The 20952-nt window shown below is 47.5% G+C and overlaps 2 protein-coding genes across 2 annotated transcripts in view; one reads left to right on the forward strand and one right to left on the reverse strand.

The window, feature by feature from the left end:
* SPRTN (SprT-like N-terminal domain) overlaps positions 1–17363 on the reverse strand; it is a 277952-nt gene extending 260589 nt beyond the window's left edge. The window contains exon 1 of the mRNA XM_086927114.1: positions 15480–17363. Within this exon, the coding sequence (XP_086783240.1) occupies positions 15480–15778 (299 nt within the window). The 5' untranslated portion in view covers positions 15779–17363. The remainder of the gene's footprint in view (positions 1–15479) is intronic.
* On the forward strand, positions 16896–20397 carry EXOC8 (exocyst complex component 8). The gene has a single exon (XM_086927113.1). The coding sequence runs from the start codon at positions 16896–16898 to the stop codon at positions 18972–18974; it is 2079 nt and encodes a 692-aa protein (XP_086783239.1). The 3' UTR covers positions 18975–20397.
* The last annotated feature ends 555 nt before the right edge of the window (positions 20398–20952 follow it).

Genomic DNA, 20952 nt, shown 5'->3' on the forward strand with positions numbered 1-20952 from the left:
CTGTTAGGGAGGTCTCAGGCTGCCGCAGGGCACCCGTACCCCATGCCTCTGAAATTAAGTTACTCCGGGTGCACATTCACCACAGAACCATCCAGGTCTCCTCTGGCACGAAACCACACCCACAATGCTGATGAGACTTCACGTCAACTCCGAGTGCACATTCACCAGGCACTCCTTCCTGCGGTCTCAATTGGCACCAAGACGCGCACACCGCGCTGAAGAGACTCACTTTCTTCTGGTGCACACGATGATCAGCCTATCACCTCCACAATCCCAGGTGGCACCAAAGCACACACACTGCTTCACTGAGACTTACTCCAAATCCGATGCCCTGATCTCCAGGCTCTTCACCAACGACTTCGGCTGCACCCCGACACGCACACAGTGTCTGAGTCTCACTTCTCCGCCAGCGCCTCTAATAATAATAATAATAATAATAATAATAATAATAGGCAGGTTTATAAAGCACCTGATTACACTCAACGGCGTGTCTCCACGCTGTAGTGGGTGATAGCGGCAGAACCCTCGCAACTTGAGCACCAGTCTACCGAACAAAAATATAGGTTTTAAGTCTGCCCCTAAATCTGGACTCTGAGAGTTCTAGGCGCAGTTCCAGTGGGAGTTTATTCCAGCTTTTTGCGGCCAGGAACCTGAAAGATCTGCCTCCCATACGAGCCTTTCTAACTCTGGGAATCTTCAGTAGCCCAGAGCAAGCAGATCTCAGTGCTCTGGGCGGATCATAGCGAGTAACAAGGTCCTGTAGAGGCAGCGGTCCCTTACCGCCCATGATGCGGTGGCACGTACACAGAGCCTTGAACTCAATTCGGCTTCTCACCGGAAGCCAATGAAGAGCTCGAAGCGCTGCCTTCGAGGCCGATCTTCTTGGCAACCTCAGGACCAGGCGGGCCGCGGCGTTCTGTAACACCTGGAGACGGTCAAGGCTCCTTTCTGTGGCCCGCAGGTAGAGGAGATTGTCATAGTCCAATCGTGCTGTTACCAGGGCATGCACCAGCGTCCTTCGGGCCTCCGAGGGTAGGAGCTCAAGAACCTTCCGTAGGCACTTCAGGACGCCAAAGCACACCCCCACCACCCTGTTAATCTGAGGCCTGAATGTCAGGTCAGTATCAAGCCAAATACCAAGATTTTTGGCTTCCTGACAGGGTATCGGTGCCAGCCCCAGACAGGGTGGCCACCATGCCGAGTTCCACACAGATGGGCACCCCAACACGTACCCAGCGCATCAGAGACTCAATCCACTTCTGATGCACACGCTGACCACGCGCTCTTCACCAACGCCTGAGGTGCACCACGACACGCACCGAGCATGTCCGAGACTCACTTCACCTTCGATGCACACTTTGACCAGACGCTCTTCACCCACGCCTCCTGAGCACCACGACACGCACCCAGCGCGTCCGAGTCTTGCTTTTCCTCTGTGTGTCCAAGATCATAGGGCACAACTTCCGAAGGTCTCAACTTGCCACAAGATGCGCCCACCACGTCGCTTGAAACTTTTCCGGAAACTTTTATGTTCCTGTGTTTCCAAACAGGGAACCAGCTCACCTCAGCCCATTGGGGTAACAAGACACAGCACAAAGCAGTCTTCTTCAAGCAGGGGGACCCAGCACACAAAGCACAGTCTCAACAGCCTCTTCCTTGGTTAAAACAGCAAACTGCAGATCAGCCCCAGATCACGAAGCAAGGGTTGGTCCTTCCCAACAGTCTCTTCAGTTGTTCCTTCATTAGCAGAGGTTCCTCTTGACCAAGAAATGGGTCTACGCCTTTTCTTCAGGCTCAATCCATTTCTATTCCAACATTCAGGGGTCTCAGCTCTCATAGTAATACCCCTAAATGTCTTTGAAGTTTGTTGTGCTCAGAAGTCCCTGACCCCTGCCTAAATCAGGTCTGGGTGTCTCCCTCTCAGTGTCACGTTTCTCCCTTTGATACTTGGGGTCTGGATCCTTAATCACTCAGCAGGAAAAGGGGCAATTGTTTTATAGCCACAACCCAGGCCTCTTCACCTGCCAGGCTTCTCCTCCGCCTACTCTCCAGATGCAGGTCAGCCTAGTGCCATCTCAACCCTTCCCTTGGGTCAAGGCCTCCCCAGCTCCTCTCACCTCTCAGATCCTGACAGTTAATCCACATTCAGCACAGACACATAGAAATGCTTAAAGCACAAAACTCAGCCACTTTCTAAAAGAGTTGTTTCTGAACACACAGTGACAAAACCACTTTCATAGAAAGATGTGTTATGACACTGAGTTCATACATACTAAACTTCACCTCTCCATTTTAAACTTATGGGAAACTAGGCTAACACAATACCCAGCCTTCCCCATTCTGCCCTATGGGCAGGATGGCCTTTCACCAGTGTAAAACCGCAATGGAGTGTTTTTCACTGTCAGGGCATAGCACACACCTCAGTATATGTCCTGCCTTTTACTTACACTGCACCCTGCCCAGGGGTTACCCGGGACCTACCACAGGGGTGCCCACTGTGTACGCAAAAGGGAAAGTAAGGCCTGACAAGTGGTTGCACTTGTCAGGACAACATGCTAAGTTAGCAAACTGCGTGCAGGTCCTACACTGCAAGCCTGAGTTCCCTTCTCGGCGCAACTTTGCATTACTAGCCCTGGCACACACTGTGCACATCACTAGGGACTTTACTAGTAAGGCAAACATACCAATCATGGCCAACCAATTACCATTATTCATTTCACAGGAACACTTGTACTTTGTCACTGATCAGCAGTGGCAAAGTACCCAAAGCATCTAAATTGGCAACTCTGTGTCAGGAAAACAGTCTAGGGGGAAAGCAAAAAGTTTCAGGGAACTTTAGCCAAAAAGGCCAAGTCCTACACATTCCCATAAAAGACCCTCATGCATATCCTCAAGTCCCAGCTTAGATAAGTATAAAAATATCAATGCCACACCAGAACTAGTTAAAAACCAGGTGAAATCCAATTAAAGAGGTCACACACCTCAGCCGTAAATCAAATTATGGAGGTTGCACTCCTCTGATGTTCCCTGTGTCCACACAATAAACATGCTTGCGGAAGACAAGTGCAGTGTTGAGGTGTCTGTGGTTGAATTTGAAGTAAATCTAAAACGAAGTTGATAAAGGGCACGGCACTCGTTGCCAAATGTGAGATTCAATAACAGAACCACACTGCGGCATAAGGGGAAAGCAATCTTTTTTATTTTATTGTTTAATGTACATAGATAAACAGTAAAAGAACTGTGAAAAACAGAGCTACAATGAGATTGTCTTCGGGGGGGGGGGTGGAGAGGGGTCATTAATGCAGAGGGGAACAATTATGGTGCTTATAAAAAAAAAAAAAAGTGTTTCTAATAATAGGTCAAGCATTGATGTCAGGATGCAAAAAGCACAGGTTGATATTTGCCCGTTTCAACAATAGGTGGTCCCCGCAAAGAAGACAATTTACATAATGAACACTTAATGTGTTCAAATAGGACATAGAATAAGAAAAAAGAGGGTGCGGAAGAAAAAAGGCCGGGAGGGGGTCTACCCGCATGGGCACTCTAGATAGACAACTATAGGGGCCAGAAAGGCTGGAGCTCCTTTGAGGTGGTGATGGAGGGGAGAAGATTGTGTAGACAGAAATATGCCAAGTGTGAGGCAGGCACGTATCTCTATTGGGGTAGTTCCTAGTGTGAATGTGGCGAGTTCATGGGTGATGTTCTATCCTGATCTGTTGAAGGCGAAGGGGATGGGGCGGAAGAGATTTGTTGCAACGGGCATAGGTAGAGGGGAAATATATATCAGATATCCTTGGGTCGTAAGGCTGAGGGTTGGAGTGAGGAGTATATCTCAGTCTGCAAACTGCAGTAGGTTATACTATCGAGCATTGCCTGTTGCCCCAATGTAATGAGAGTTCCCTTTTTAGGTCTCTCGCCTAAGCCATCGCTTTGGCGAGATATTTAGTGGGGCTTAAAAAATGCTCCCAAAGTGGTGATCGGGCACAGTGCATGTGCGCCGGGCGCGCGCACCATTTGTCCACCTGCTGATCACTTTCACAGCCGCTTTGATGTTCTCAGTGAGCCACGCGGCCACTTAGAACATCAAAGCGGCCGCGAAAGTGATCAATCACCATTTGCCATCCGAAGCCCTTTACGGCTTTGCTTGTTGTAGATAATCTCTAAAGCATCCGTTTTGAGAAGGTAACATTTAGGATTGCTTGCACCTAAGGAAAATTGGAGAACTTGAGGTCTAAGACATGCCAGACCATTACCAGCTGCCTGCGAGCAGCTTACAATTCACATCCAGGCTTGAACATGGTCTACAGTTTTACTTTGACTACTCTGCTTAACTATGTGTTCTTTCATTGCTTCTGCTGGGAGTTTTTTTTATTGAAAATCATTTCTGATGCCACTCCTCTTCTCTTCAGCTTCCTGTTTTACCGTCAGCCGCACGAACTGCTTTCCCATCGGCCGCACAGACCTGCTTTCCCGTCAGCCCCACAGACCTGCTTTCCCATCAGCCCCACAGACCTGCTTTCCCGTCAGCCCCACAGACCTGCTTTCCCGTCAGCCCCACAGACCTGCTTTCCCGTCAGCCCCACAGACCTGCTTTCCCGTCAGCCCCACAGACCTGCTTTCCCGTCAGCCCCACAGACCTGCTTTCCCGTCAGCCCCACAGACCTGCTTTCCCGTCAGCCCCACAGACCTGCTTTCCCGTCAGCCCCACAGACCTGCTTTCCCGTCAGCCCCACAGACCTGCTTTCCCGTCAGCCCCACAGACCTGCTTTCCCGTCAGCCCCACAGACCAGCATTCCCGTCAGCCCCACAGACCAGCATTCCCGTCAGCCCCACAGACCTGCATTCCCGTCAGCCCCACAGACCTGCATTCCCGTCAGCCCCACGGACCTGCATTCCCGTCAGCCCCACGGACCTGCATTCCCGTCAGCCCCACGGACCTGCATTCCCGTCAGCCCCACAGACCTGCATTCCCGTCAGCCCCACAGACCTGCATTCCCGTCAGCCCCACAGACCTGCATTCCCGTCAGCCCCACAGACCTGCATTCCCGTCAGCCCCACAGACCTGCATTCCCGTCAGCCCCACAGACCTGCATTCCCGTCAGCCCCACAGACCTGCATTCCCGTCAGCCCCACAGACCTGCATTCCCGTCAGCCCCACAGACCTGCATTCCCGTCAGCCCCACAGACCTGCATTCCCGTCAGCCCCACAGACCTGTTTCGACTGAATTGCAAGTTGAATTCCTGGGAACCAGCTCAAACCCACCACAGACATCCTTTTGTGGGTGTGACCGACTCTGCAAGGATCACAATCAAAGAACTGCTGACTGCCATTAGGTGTCACGTGCCGAGCTTTCTTTGCCCACATTCCTTCCTCCCAAAGAGAGTGCATTTAATGAGTCTCAGAGGTTCTCTTCCCAGCAGTAAACCAGGGTACACAAAGTATGGCCTGGGGGCTGCTTGCATGCGGCCCTCGTGGTAAGCAGTTGTAGTCGGCGGGTATTAACCAGGGTGACCACTAACTGAAGGATAATACTTAACCAAGCAGGCTGTAAAGCCTGGAGGGGTCCTGCTGGGATGTCCTTCTCACTGTGACCAAAAGATGTAAGGGGATGCTCGTGAGTGGTCAGCGTCTTAACCTCAGCAGTCTGGTCACTCGGCCATACACCCCGCCAGAGCCCCATCTTAACTATGTGCCAGACACTAGGGACAGGTTAGGTAATTTGGCCATGGTTTATTATGAATTCAAACAGATCATCACAAATCGGCGGGTAGATAATTGGCAGGCAAATCTGCATTTTTATTTTAAAGCTCTTAAACTCATAGTCCTATTCATGCTTTTGATAGGGGGTGTCTTTACCGCCTCCTTCTTTGTTTTTTGCAGTTAGTTTTTTAATAGCACAAACTTGACCTTAAGGTATTGGAACATGTTACATGAGCACCGGCTACATTACCAAAAGGACACATTCATATTTGGTAGGCACGAAGTGATTAATTAATTTGCCCAGAATCACAGGATGTTGACCCAGCCCGAGGCTAAAACCTTGTTCCTTAGCTCCAAAGTGGGCAGATCTGTCCCTTAAACCACATCCTCTCCTTTACCTCTTGTGCCCCACGTGCCTGGCTTCAACTTGCTACCATTGGTTAGTCTGGTCCCTTTGCCTGGCCCCTTTGGCCAGTATTTTTTGGGCAGCAAGAACCGAGCTGCATTACGGGGTAACCCTGAACAGGTTGAGCATGGGCAGCGTATACGCTGCTCTGCGAGGCATGCTGTATTCAGGTATGGAGTTGAAGCTCAGCCCACTCGCCACCCATTCATTTCATTGGCTTTGGTCATTGTCCATTATAAACTGTGGCGGTTCATTGGCCAATATGTTTAGCAGTCCCTCCTTAGTACCGCCTTTTCTCGTTTTGTAACCTCCCATGGCGATACCCCCTGTTATGTGTGTTGTTACTCGGTAGGCTTTAATTACAGCCTCCGAGCACTATTTTTTCAAATAACTTTGTCCTGCCTGATGTTGTAAGCAGGACAGGCTCTCTCCAAATGCTTTTTAATTTTTTTTATTGCACAAATGCAATTGCAAATCGATAGGTCTTGCATTTGCGAGAATTTAAGCTATTGGCATAGTAAATGACAATAGCTTTTATTTATCTGTTTTAAAAACAACACTTAAATAAAAGAACTTGTAATTTACAATGGCAATAGCTCAAACTCTCGTAAATGCGAGACCTATTGCATTGCAAATGCTTTTTGCTATAGCTGTGAATCAGCTGTAGCTGAGCGGGATATTGCTGACTATTCCCAACAAAGCCTGTTTGGAGGATGGGTCAAGCGGCGTAAAGATTACATCAGAAATCACCTGAAATATTGTGGCCCAGTACGCAGATATGAGTGGGCAGGTCCAAGTCATATGTGGAAAGTCAGCATTGGGCAATTGGCATTTGGGGCATTGGGATGATTTGGAGGGGCCGTATTTGGCCAGCTCTACCAGTGTGACGTATATTAGGTGAATGAATTTGAAATGAAGGAACTTATGCTTGTGGTTAGGGCATACCCTCTTAATTCGTTCTTGGCTGCAGGTCCACTCTTTGTCAGATAGAGGATGGCCTGGGTCCTCCTCCCAATGGTGCCGCCCCCCCCTGTCTTTCACTTGTTTTAGAGCCATAAATGCTCGATATAGGTTAGTGACCAGATGTGAGCCATCCTGGTCGGCTATTAGGAGTGTGAGAGGCGTGAAAACCTCAGTGGGTAGCAGGATCATGTGGTTTTCGTTGGATGGTGGGCATCAGGCGCCGGAACTTCAATGCCATGCAGACATCTTGGTCGCCGGCTTGGCCACGCCCCTGTGAAAGCAATCTTCTTTGACAGGTGATCATCTTCAGAGACCCCCATCAAACCAAGATCCTGGAGCAACTGACACAGAATCCCCCAATACTACATTACAAATTAGTAACCAACCCAGCCTTACACGGCGTTGTCTCATTGCACAGAAACAGAACACCACAACATCTTTATCTTTTAACTAGGGCAGCTATAGGAGGATAAATGAACCAGAGCCATGCCAACAGGTAGTTAGGAGGAGGATTTTGTTGTGTAGTATACCTTTAAGGTTTGTTCTCGTGTTCCTTCACGAGTTGCATTCACGAGCTGTACATGCTCATGCTATGGAATGTTATCATTTGATGTTGTGTTCCTTTTCTTCAGTTGTTCCCTTTGTATACACTGCGGCTTCTGCAGCAGCTGTTCAAGGAGAAGGACTGAAGAGAGGAAGCTCCGTTGGTATCTTGATGCTGAAATAAACTATTAAAATACATCATTTTCCTGCATCTTTACTTAACAAATTGGCGACGATTCTGCCAACGGAGAGAACCCACGTTTGAGGATTTATTTCACTTTCAAGGATTTATTTTTACTTTTGTTACGTATTCGTAACGAAGATTTTTTTTAAAGAAATATCCTCTTTGAACTCTTGCAATCGTATGACTTCCTGATTTGGTAACTTTGTCTTTAGTAAAGGATTTGCTCACCAGTTGCTTCTTACTCCACTGCATCTTTTAAAAGCACACGCTCGTGCAACTACGAAACCATTTCAACTCGCACAACGGATTCAGCCCAGCTTCGGAACGTCTGACCAAGGTACATCTCTTGCACTAAGCTCCTGATGACGCGCACTACGTAATTGATTTCAAAGGGATGGCCTGTTAAACACAATTTATCGGATGAATTAAAGCAATTGTGGGAGATTCGTGATGAGTTTTCTATTTTGAATGGTAACATTTTACGAAATGGAAGGGTTATTCCTCCTTCTAACTTTTAAAAAAGGATTGTGGAAATGTGTCATGAAGGTCACTGTGGTTTAGTGAAGACTAAGCAGAAAGCTAAGCAGTGGTTCTGGTGGACTGGAATGGATTTATTCATTAAGAGGATCATTAGAGATTGTGTGTGGTGTGCTAACTCTGATAAAACTTTGATAACCCTGAAACCGGCTATGGCTGAACCGATTATTCCTAAAGCACCTTGGCACACAATTGCCATTGATATTATGGGGCCTATTGGAGCATCCAATAAGTATGTTTTAACTGTTATTGATTTATTTTCAAGGTGGCCAATTTTGAAAGTGGTTGAAAAAATTACTTCTGAGGTTGTGATAAATTTTTTGGATGGGGTTTTTGTTGGAGAAGGGTTACCTGTGTTGTTGATTTGTGATAACGGTGTACAGTTTGTTTCTAATATTGCCAAGGAGTATTTAAAAAAAATTGGTGTAAGGCATTGCACTACTTCCTTACACAATGCGAGTGGCAACGGTATGGTTGAGAGGTTTCACAGAGTACTCAAAAATGCTATACAAGGTGCTGTGGCTAACGATTCCGATTGGGAATTACAGTTGGTGAAGACTATTTGGATGTATAGAACTTCACCTCATGAAGTTTTAGGTACGTCACCTTTTGAAGTTATGAGGGGAAGGTCAGTACGCACTAAGTGCAATCCTGAATGGATGGTTTCCAATATGAAACCAACGATTCCTCTTGAAGAGTTAAGGGACAGAATAAAAGACAAACATTTGAAGGTTAAGGATGTGTATGATTTGAAACACAATGTTAAGTTTTGTGATGTTAGTGTAGGATCTTGGGTTAAGGTTAAAAAACCTTGGAAGGTAAAAAAAGGTGAAAGTAAATTTTCTGAACCATTAAAGGTAGTAAATATTTACAGAAATGCAGTACGTTTGAGTGATGGGAAAGTGTGGAACTTAAAACGGATTTCAGTTCTCAAAAGTGACATTAGTTTGTATAAAAATACAGGAAATTCTGGTTTGTCTAAGGGAATTTCACAACATTTCATCATTGAAGATGACCTTATCAAAAATCAAAATTCAAGTGTAGGAAGTGGTTTAACTAGTTCTTCAACAGGAATGCATGGTGCTGTTGCTTCTGCTGTTACTTCTGAAGAAGGGAATAGTGCAATAACATCTAAAGAGATGGAAAGTCCTATTGTTACATCTGAAGGGGTTAACAGTGCTGTTGTATCTAAAGAAATGGAATGTGCTTCTACATCTGTAAGAACATCTGAGGAGATAAATAGTGCTGTAGCATCTAAAGAATTGGAAAATGTTGTTGTTGCTGGATCATCTGGGACAATGGAAAATGTTGATGTTACTTCTTCTATGGCTACATCTAATGATGTTATTATCGATGTTGATCGTTCTGTTAGAGCTAAATCCAAACCTTTTTGGTTGAAAGATTTTGTTTGTGATGACTTTTCTGATTAATGTTTTTTTATTTTTTTATTTTATTGTTCTATTATTAGGAGGAAGATGTGTTGTGTTGTATACCTTTAAGGTTTGTTCTCGTGTTCCTTCACGAGTTGCATTCACGAGCTGTACATGCTCATGCTATGGAATGTTATCATTTGATGTTGTGTTCCTTTTCTTCAGTTGTTCCCTTTGTATACACTGCGGCTTCTGCAGCAGCTGTTCAAGGAGAAGGACTGAAGAGAGGAAGCTCTGTAGTAGCGCGCTCTAGTGTATGCACGTCACGTAAACCACGTGACGTGCCAACGGCCGCGTAAGGCTGCGCGCGCTGCGTTATCCATTGGCGCGAAGAGCCGGTACGGGCAGTAGAGGCTCGGCGCTCTTTAGGGACAGTTATTGCTAATAAAAGGTTAACCAGCATCAAGGTTGCAGCGTCTTTATTTGGGGGCAACAAGAACATTACAATGGCGACGAGGGTGGGATAGTCGATCCCCAAACCCCCCACAGCAAGAAAACCACGCCGAGGGACACAGCAATACACCAGCGGCAGGAGACGTTCGATGCTAAATAGCACCACCGCGAACCAGAGAGCCAAGAAGAACAACGGCTACCAAACAGGTACCCTAAAGAGCGCGTCAGAGCCAAGTAGCCCTAAGTATCCCAAGGGGTCGAGTAACCGCCTAGGGAGGAGACAGAACCCGGGGAAGAACCCACAAGAAGCGCGCCAAACCAGGCCATCATCCACCTAGTCAAGGGACCGAGCTGGATACCCTAGTAAAGAGCGAGGGGGCTGACGCAGGTAGTCCCCAGAGCCACGCAGACAAGGAAGAACTAGACAGCACGCCGGGGAGCCCCAGGGGCCAAACGAGCCACCAGCCAACGGTCAAGAGCGAAAGGATGAGCGCGCAAACAGGATATGCGATGGCGCCGGTGCAGTTTCTACCCAGACCGGGAGAACCACTGATGAAGTGGGAGGACTGGAGAGAGTATATAGACAATTTCATTGGGGTTTTAGAAGATGAGAATGAAGAGGTATTTAAACCATCGAGGAAGAAACGCATCCTGCTATTGAACTTAGGCCCCGAAGGGCTGAGGGTTTACAAAAGTTTGGTGCCAAAGCAAAGAGCCAGCACGGACGACGACGTGTACGCCCATGCGATCGACGACCTCAACGAACATTTCAGACCGGCTGTGTGTGTGTCTGTGGATAGATTTAACTTTCAACAAAGGAAGCAGCGCCCAGGAGAGACAGTAGAAGAGTATGTGGCAGCATTAAAACGACTCGCAGCCACGTGCAAGTACGACAATTGGGAGGAAGAGTTCATAAAGGACCAGGTGGTGATGCACACCACATGCACATCCGTGCAAGACTAACTGTGGGCCAGCGGAGACACAACTCTGAAAGACGTGATGGTCATCGTCAAGAGGGCAGAACTGGCAAGGAGGTGTGCGGATGCAACAAAGAAAGAGACAGCGTCATGATAAACAAAGTGGACGATGAGGAGCCCCGTAAAGAGCACCAGAACAAGAAGATAGCTGACAAAGGAAACACCAGGTGGAATAGCAATGGGGGCCCACCAGGAAAGCAAGCGGGAAACAACAGGAAGTCGTGTTACAGGTGCGGAAGCTGGTCACATGAAGCACACGACAAAAAATGCCTGCCGTTTCGCGCCAAATGCATGTACTGTGGAATAATCGGACACTACGAGAAGGTGTGCAGAAAAAAGGCCTCCAAAGGCACGGTAAGATTCATTGGCCAAGACAACGAAGCCCAAGAAGAGGTGACGGAGGAAGATGTGGTCACGGTACTATGCATATACGACCAGGTACTGGGTGTAGATGGACAAACCATGCGCATCGACGGCAAAAGGACCATTAAACCCATCTTGGAGATGACCATAGGAGGCATCACGATCAGCGTGGTGGCCGACACTGGCTCTCCGTACACCATCGTCCAGAGAGCAGTATGGGAGGAGAAATTCGCACCACACTTAGGCCCGGAATTGGAAAGACTAGACATCCGCCCGGTCACGTACAATGGGGACCGCATACCAATGGCGGGTTTTAGACCGTTGAGATTTGAGTTCCGGGGCCGATCCGCCTACTGCAAACTCTACGTGTCGGAGAAAGGTCCCTCTGTGCTGGGGTGGCTGGACCAGGGCGACCTAGGCATCAAGTTGGACCCAGGAGGCGAGGAACAGATCTTGCTAACGGAACAAGGAACATGGCCAGACCTGGACAAATGGAGAAACGCATTTCCCAAGGTATTCGGAGGCACGGTGGGGAGGTTAGAAAAATTCTCACACAAGGTAATCCTGAAGGACAAGGCGGTGCCGGTGGCACACAAGGCCAGGAATATCCCTCTAGCTGTACGTGAGGCAGTCTGGGAAGAACACCAGGACCTGGAGAAGAAAGGGATCACATGCGTGGAGTGGCTGGCGCCCTTGGTGGTAGTTAAGAAACCCAGCGGCAAGGTCAGGCTGTGCGTCGACCTCAGGGAGCTCAATAAGAACATCGTGGTGGAAAGGTTCCCCCTACCCAGAATAGAGGAGATGCTAGCCAGCACCCGGGGCATCAAATGGTACTCCACCATCGATCTGACCTCCGCCTACCACCAGATCGCCCTACATCCGGAGAGCCGCCATCTCACATCGTTCATTACCCCATTTGGATGTTACCAATTCCACCGCATGCCATTTGGGCTGGCCTCAGCGGCAGCAGTCTTTCAGAAGTTAATGCACCAACTCTTTCAGAAAGCCACCGGAGTCCAATACTTCCAGGATGACATCCTCGTGATGGGCCGAGATAAGCTGGACCACGACGCAAAACTTGAGAAGGTGCTACAAATCTTGGAAGGGAAAGGCCTCACGGCTGAATGGTCCAAGTGCCGCATAGGAATGGATTCAGTGACATACCTGGGACACGAAATAGGAGTGAAAGGAGTGACCCCAAAGGCTGAAAATGCGAAGGCGATATGCGAGGCACCTCCACCTGCCAACAAAGATGAAGTCAGATCGTTTATCGGCATGGCAGAGTATTACAGCAAATTTGTGCAACATTTCGCCTCGAAGACTCACCACATGAGGCAACTGACACGAGAAAAGACAGAGTTCCACTGGTCAGAGGAGGCACAAGGTGAATTTGAAGTAGTCAAGAAGGCAATTGCTGAGGCCATTCCACTCCAAGGGTACGACCCCCAAGGAAGAACAGTGCTGACCACAGAAGCCAGCGATAAAGGACTGGGGGCGGTCCTCATGCAGGACAGGGGACTAGGACAAATGGACACCATAAGCTTTGCGTCCCGCAAGCTGACTGACATGGAGAAGAGGTACAGTGTGATAGAAAAGGAGATGTTGGCAGTGGTGTGGGCCACATCGAGATTCAGACAGTTTCTGTGGGGCACAAGGTTCCAATTAAGAACGGATCACAAGCCCTTGCTGAAGGTGCTAACGTCGAGTGGGCACGCCGATGCAACGCCTCGGATCTCCAAGATGTCACTGAAACTACTAGAGTTCAGGTACGACGTGGAGCACATGCCCGGAAACAAGAACAGAGTGGCAGACTATCTAAGCAGGGCGGCCGCCATGGAACCAAGTGAGGAAGACAACGCAGGAACTGAAGAATGGGTGGCGCTCACAGAAGATCAGGAGGCGTCCATTAGCCTCCACGAGTGGAGACAGGCATATGAGGAGGACCTGGCGTTGAAGGAAGTAAAGAAATTCGTCACCCAAGGATGGCCTGAGAAGAGGCTGATCGGGGGGGAACTCAAACCATACTTTGAAATCAGAGAAGAACTGTCAATGGACGACAAGGGAGTGTTTGTGCACAGGGGGGAGAAGGTGATTCCTCAAGCGAACGTCATTAACAAGCTGTTAGACATACTCCACGAAGGGCATCTCGGAATCTGCAAACTGAGATTGAGGGCCAGACAAGACTACTGGTGGCCGGGAATGGACTTGGGAGCGGAAAGGCACGTCAGGAACTGCAATAGATGCCAGGGGGCCAACAAAGCCCTCAAACCCCTCCGTCCAGAACTGGGGCAATTTGATCTGCCGAGGAACCCATGGGAAGAGTTGAGCGTGGACATACTAGGCCCGATCCTGGACATACGGGGGATCCAAAAATACGTGTGTGTCATGGTAGACCGGTACTCTAAATGGCCAGAACTAATGATAGGAGAGACCATGGACGCAGAAACCATCATCAAATTCCTGGCTGAAACGTTTGAGAGGGAAGGTATTCCAAAGACTGTTCTCAGTGACAACGGGCCCCAATTCAAGTCGGAGAAGTGGAACAACTTCATGCGCAGGAACGGCATCCTAGCCAAACACACAGCCATATACCACCCGCCGGGAACGGCCTTGTGGAGCGGTTTAATAGGGTGGTAATGGGGTCGATCCAAGCTGCCATATCCGATGACAAGTACTGGTAAGTGGAAATCTGGCACAAGGTTTGGGCATATAGAATCACCCCCACAAGCACGGGTTATAGCCCGTTCCAGATATTGAGAGGACGTGAACCGTTCACCCAAGACAACAGAGTGTGGAAAGAAAAAACAGTCACGAGTGAATGGTCCCCAGCTGTAGTGCGATCCAACCTTGAGAAGGCTCAAGCAGTCTACACCAAACACTACGACAACAGAAGAAATGTGAAGAGCACCGGCCTAGAGAAAGGAGAGTGGGTACGAGTAAGGTTAGCCACTGTGCAGAGGAAGGGAGAGAGCAAATATAGCAAGCCCATGCAAGTGAAAGAAGTTCTGGGCAGAGCAGCCTTACTAAGCGACGGGAACGTGTGGTCGCAGGACCGCATGGCAAGATGCAACAAGATCTTAAATTGGAACCAAAGTGCAACAGTCTTCGAAGACGAAGGGACTGAATCAGCCGAGCAGGAACCCCTAGAGACTATGCCTGGGGGGGTGGAGAAGGCCCACAAGAACTAGAGACAGGAATGAATGATCAGGAGCAGATGGCTGGAGGAGGTCGGAACGAGAGAGAAGGAGGCGCGGCTGCGCAGGCGAGTGACGGAAGAGACGAAAGTGAGACCACCAACACCCCGGTAAGACTGACCCACAGGGGTAGGGTGGTGGTCAAACCAGCCAGATTCAGAGACTATGAAATGAACAGTGGACTTTGAGTTATTGCTGCTGTATTGAAAAAAAGGGGAGATATGTAGTAGCGCGCTCTAGTGTATGCACGTCACGTAAACCACGTGACGTGCCAACGGCCGCGTAAGGCTGCGCGCGCTGCGTTATCCATTGGCGCGAAGAGCTGGTACGGGCAGTAGAGGCTCGGCGCTCTTTAGGGACAGTTATTGCTAATAAAAGGTTAACCAGCATCAAGGTTGCAGCGTCTTCATTTGGGGGCAACGAGAACATTACAAGCTCCGTTGGTATCTTGATGCTGAAATAAACTATTAAAATACATCATTTTCCTGCATCTTTACTTAACAGATTTCTATACATTCCCTAATGTGCTACCTTCTGGGGAGGAGCAACTAAGTAGGAGGCATGCAGCCACTATCAAACCGAAACATATGCACCTTTTCTGTGAGATGACCGAGGCTTTGATGCGTTGAACCTCAATGAATTACTACTTGTCCACTAAATCTCTATAGGAACTAACGTCAAATCGTACCCATATATTAAATTGATTAAATCATCTTTAAAAAAACGATTACTTGCGCATAATATAGACAGTTAACGGAGGCAAGATCACAATGGGAGGCGGTACTCACAGTGTCATGCGGGGACTCCACTTCACCTCGACACCCGCCAGTTTCCCCCAGAAGAAGAGCTGGTTGTACTGCAAGAAAAGGCCACGGATGTCTGGACTGGGATCCAACAGCTCCCAAGATGGGTCCACTACGGACAGCACTTTATCGGGGGCAGCAGCAATGCCGGATGTGTGTAGCGCCGGAGAAAGTGAACCTTTCGCACTCCGTGCTGCCGCCGCAACCTCAACCGCCACCACCTCCTCCTCCTCCTCCTGCAGGTATAGTGCCAATAACAAATCCTGGTCCATGTTGTCTAGCATTCACTGAGCTTTAACAAGAGCCCACATCCAAACGACAAACTGGAATACCTCTAATTCAAATAACTTAACAAATGTACAATGCGGGTGTGCGCACGCGCATAGTATTGGCGTATGTATTTAGACTACATACTACTTCCGCAATCCGTCGTCCATGTAGGGTCAAGCAAACTCACATGACTTGGGAATGTGCTATTTGAATGGAGGATGGTTTAGCAACAACAACGCACAAAAGATGACAGCGACTACACCACCTTATTCATAACACGAGGAATTTTTGCTGGAGGATAATACAGAAGGACTGGCGTAAAGCATTTCTAGTCGGTGAACGTTCATAAAGCAATAACAGTTTTGCCTGATTATGTAATGGAGGTATTTCCAGACACAACAAAGATTCAAGCTCGAAGTCTGCACGTCAAAGATGTTTTGACATTTAGAAAGCAGTTATCACTGCAGTCAGTGTCTGAGAATGTAGCAGAGCTAAACTACAATCTTCAATGAATTATGTATAGTAAACCTGATCGGTCTTTTGTGGCATATAGAAACAGAACTTTCATACGTATGTATCAAACAACTCCGACAACGTTCAAAGTATCCCAACTGACGTGAATTGCAAATAGGCATTAATTGACTAGTAAACCTGGGGCGGTAGTCGGTAACGGCGAAAACCGTCAAAACGCAACTGTAATACCACCTCTGCCAGTATACATATAATATTGTTTTATGACAGGATAAGTCAACTTGTATAATCGAAGTTATAAATCGAATTTACAAGTAACATAAAGACTTTACTGTGCACAAACCAGCCAAGGTCCTTGGAGCTATCGCTGTAGCACTAATCTCAACTGACTACTTAGTGCAAAAACAAGTGTTCAAGATGGATGCCACGTTAGTAGGGACGTCGCACGACACGCCATTTGGAAATGCCAGTATGCTATTCACAGTCAACGTCATCACCCCATTGCCGGAAAGGAAAGGGGCGGTGACGTGTTGCCTGGTGCCTTCAGTCAAAGTCAACAGGAAAGAGCTGGAGCCACTGCCCCATGCAAGCGGCAGGACCAGCTATCACTGTCACAGAGCCTGGTGATTCAATTCGCACTAGTGTTCTTTGCCCGTTGCCATGGCGGACGCGCGATTGAGACGACAGCTGGAGTCAGGTGGCTTTGAGCCACGGGCCTATGTCCAGCGCCTGTCGCAGCAGTCGGACGGTGACCGCGACTTGCAGGAACACCGGCAGCGCGTGCAGACCTTGGCGGACGAGACGGCGCAGAGCCTGAAGCGTAATGTCTATCAGAACTACCGGCAGTTCATCCGAACTGCACGAGAGATCTCCTACCTGGAGGGTGAGATGTACCAGCTTAGTCACATTCTCACCGAACAGAAGGGCATCCTGGAGGCATTGCCTGCCGCCCTCCGCCCAGACCGGGAGGATTTGCTTCCCGGCGGAGCGGCTGCCTTCCCTCTCCGTGAGGCTGAGGACGCAGCTGGGACGCAGCCCCAGCGTAGCCTCACCACATTACTGGAAAAAGTGGAGGGTGCGGAGCACCTACTGCGAGATTCCCCCAGCCGTCAGCTGCTGTATAACGGTGACCTGCAGGAGTACGATACCGACCAGACCGCGCATCTGCAGAAGGTGCACGTCTTTTTGTTGAGCGACTGCCTGTTGGTGGCTGTGTCTGGCAAACGTGGAGGCTACCGCCTTGACGCCCGCTACTGCCTGGACGATCTGGCTGTGGTGAATGTGAAAGATCACCCGCCTGCCAAGGACATGTTCAAGATTCTAACTCGCCCTGAGAGCCGCATCTTTCAGGCGGAGAACGCCAAAGTAAAGAAGGAGTGGTTGGAGATGCTTGACGAGGCCAAGAAGAGTCGAGCCCGCAGTGAGAAGCGCAGGAAGGAAGAGGAGATGGCAGCGATGGCCCCACCAGCACCTCGGTCGCCAGAGGCCAGTGGCAAACAGGTATCGGGAAACCCCTTCGAGGAAGGTGATGACGAGAACGAGGAAGAAAGAGTGGATTTAGACTTGGACTGGATCTTGGAGCTGCCCGAGGACTTGGATGTCTGCATCGCCCAGAGGGACTTCGAGGGTGCTGTAGACCTTCTTGACAAACTTAATAGCTATTTGGCTGGCGCACCCCTCACTCAGCCGGTGAAGGAGCTAAAAGCCAAAGTAGAGGAGCGTGTGCGCCAGTTGACGGAGGTGTTAGTGTTTGAGCTGTCACCAGACCGTTCGCTGCGCGGTGGTCCGAAGGCTACTCGCCGTGCTGTGTCCCAACTCATTCGTCTGGGCCAGTCTACCAAGGCATGTGAGCTCTTCCTAAAGAACCGGGCAACCGCTGTGCATACGGCCATCCGTCAGCTGCGCATTGAGGGTGCCACTTTGCTCTACATTCACAAGCTCTGCAATGTTTTCTTCACAGGTCTGCTTGAGACGGCCAAGGAGTTTGAGATGGACTTTGCTGGCAACAGCGGTTGTTACTCAGCCTTCATAGTGTGGTCACGTTCTGCGATGAGGATGTTTGTCGATGCCTTCAGCAAACAGGTGTTTGACAGCAAAGAGAGCCTCTCCACCGCAGCTGAGTGTGTGAAGGTGGCTAAGGAGCACTGCAAGCAGCTGAGTGAGATCGGCCTGGATTTGACATTCATCCTTCACGTCCTCTTGGTCAAGGATATAAAAGCAGCACTCCATAGTTACAAAGATATTATTATCGAAGCCACGAAGCATAGGAACTCTGAGGAGATGTGGAGGAGAATGAATCTGATGACGCCTGAGGCGCTCGGAAAGCTTAGGGAGGAGATGCGAAGTTGTGGAATAACCAACTTCGAACAGTACATTGCTGAAGATTGCTGGGTGAATCTCAGCTATACAGTGGTGGCCTTCACAAAGCAAACAATGGCCTTTTTGGAAGAAGCACTGAAATTGTATTTTCCTGAGTTACATATGGTTCTTCTAGACAGCCTGGTGGAGATAATTCTTGTTGCTGTTCAGCATGTTGATTACAGTTTGCGGTGTGAACAGGAGTCGGAAAAGAAAAACTTTATACGCCAGAATGCTTTATTCTTGTATGAAACTGTTCTTGTAGTGGTGGAAAAAAGATTTGAGGAAGGTGTTGGCAAGCCTGCTAAGCAACTTCATGAACTGCGCAATGCTTCTAGGTTGATAAGGGTGAATCCGGAAAGTACAATGTCTGTGGTTTGAATGTACCTTGAGAACAACGTTAACATCACCATATTGTCATTTTTTAGTTTTAAGTGATGGATCAATGCAAAAGTGGTTTTACAGAGAGAGAAACTATTTTGGTGAAAAAAGTACAGGGCAATGGAGCAAAGGATCAAATAACATGCAACCTTCAAAGTGCATTGCTTCGTAGTGGATTAGCCCTTGCAATGCCGTATGACCTTCATGAAGCAGGCAGCATAAGACTAGCTCTGCAGTTCTTATTAATGTAAAATTTACAGGGTGGTGTATGCCACCAGTTGCCACATAAGCACCTCCAACTTACTAGTGTGTGTCCCTTTGCTACTTCAGTCAGTGAGGAAAGTAGTATTTTTTTGGGGTTAGATTTCTGGTCACTGGTGGAGCTATGTACAAGATCTTCAATACTAAAGCAACAATAATGCTGTTCTTTTAAAGCCATTTTCTGTTTTTCGCTGGCTTTATGGTGAGGACTTTCTCATTTGCAGAATGTTCACAGGTCAATAAATAATGGGATAGTAGGCCCATATTTCTCTTTAAATGCGTTCTAAAAGAATCTTTTATTTGCTGTTCTCTTTATTGCCAGTACGGATCACTTGTCAAATGGGATCTGTTCAGAATCCTGTTTCAGATAGGCTGCCGTCCGTTTTTGGCTACACATTACATAGGTTTAACAGTTCTTATAATTGTGCTATTGACTGTTAGCAACAACATTCAAGTTGTGCTGAAATATAACGACAATATTTAAGCCCTGTACACTTATTTGCACTCCTTCAAGTCTTTTTAAAAGTTGTTTGTTTCATTACGAATTGCTCCAGAGGCACTTTTAAGTTGGCCGCAGTACGCCCTGTCCCAACATAAAATGTGCACGCATTTTTATTTTATCATTGCTTTTCATAGATCTCAGGAATTTGTTCGCTTTGCTCTCAAAATAGTAAGATATTCCTCGGACTTGCTGTTTTTTCCAGTTATTCTGTCATTACCTTCTATGTACTTCATAGCACCTGGGTCGTCCTCACATTGGACGTCTAGAACAATCAAATTAGTCTCTCCCTTACTGGAGCATTTGCAGTATAGATCACTGCTCAACCCCAATACATAATTTGATACAACGTAATATCAAAGATCACTCCATAGTGTTTCAGTTAAACTCTTTGGAAAAACATTATCATATGGTAAGTTGCAGTGTTTAGTATGCATAAGCTCAAAAGTTTCAAAACATTTATTGTTGGCGAGAATGTTTTATTTCTACTGTACAATGTTTATTGTACATTCCTTGTACACATATGGCATCTAAAAATATGCAGTTTAAATTGTTCTGATTAAAAACGTCATCAATTACGTTACTTTTAAGTGATCAGTCTTTCCTATTACTTTAATTCAAAGGTGACTGTGCATTTAATAAACTAAATGGTCTGCCTTCTAATCTGGATTTTCTGAAATGCTCTGTATTGCTTAGTCAGATGTATAATGCCGAACCAACATCTTTATTACTTGAATTGCTTGGCTATGTTCTCTTTTTTTGTGCAAATAAAAGGCAGCACATGATTTTCTTCAGTTTAAAGGTAAAATTAATCTTTTAGGGTTATTAGCTTATTTTCAGTAACAATATGAACTAAAACGTACTGTGTAATAATTGATATGTGCAAAAAGGTATATATATACGATCTCTGGTGCAGAAATGTTCTCCTTATTTCTTGCGGGTTATCAAATTAATTATTCCAGCATGCATTGATATAGCAATACTCTGCATAAGCGGAAAGTAAAAACAAGAGAAGGGGCATTATTTTAGGCATAATCATATTAACGTAATTTCCTTATACCTTTTTTATGTTTTCTCTTGGAAATATGTTGTTTTTTGCATGGTTATTAAGAGTTGGAATATCGTGTGACAAATCACTGTTGATGTAGTTACTTAATGGTCTTTCAAGACAATGTAACGCACCTCTGATGTGTGGTTCAGTATGCTTACACTGTCATG

The sequence above is a fragment of the Lissotriton vulgaris genome, chromosome 6 (assembly GCF_964263255.1).
Source record: "Lissotriton vulgaris chromosome 6, aLisVul1.2, whole genome shotgun sequence".
NCBI lineage: Eukaryota > Metazoa > Chordata > Amphibia > Caudata > Salamandridae > Lissotriton > Lissotriton vulgaris.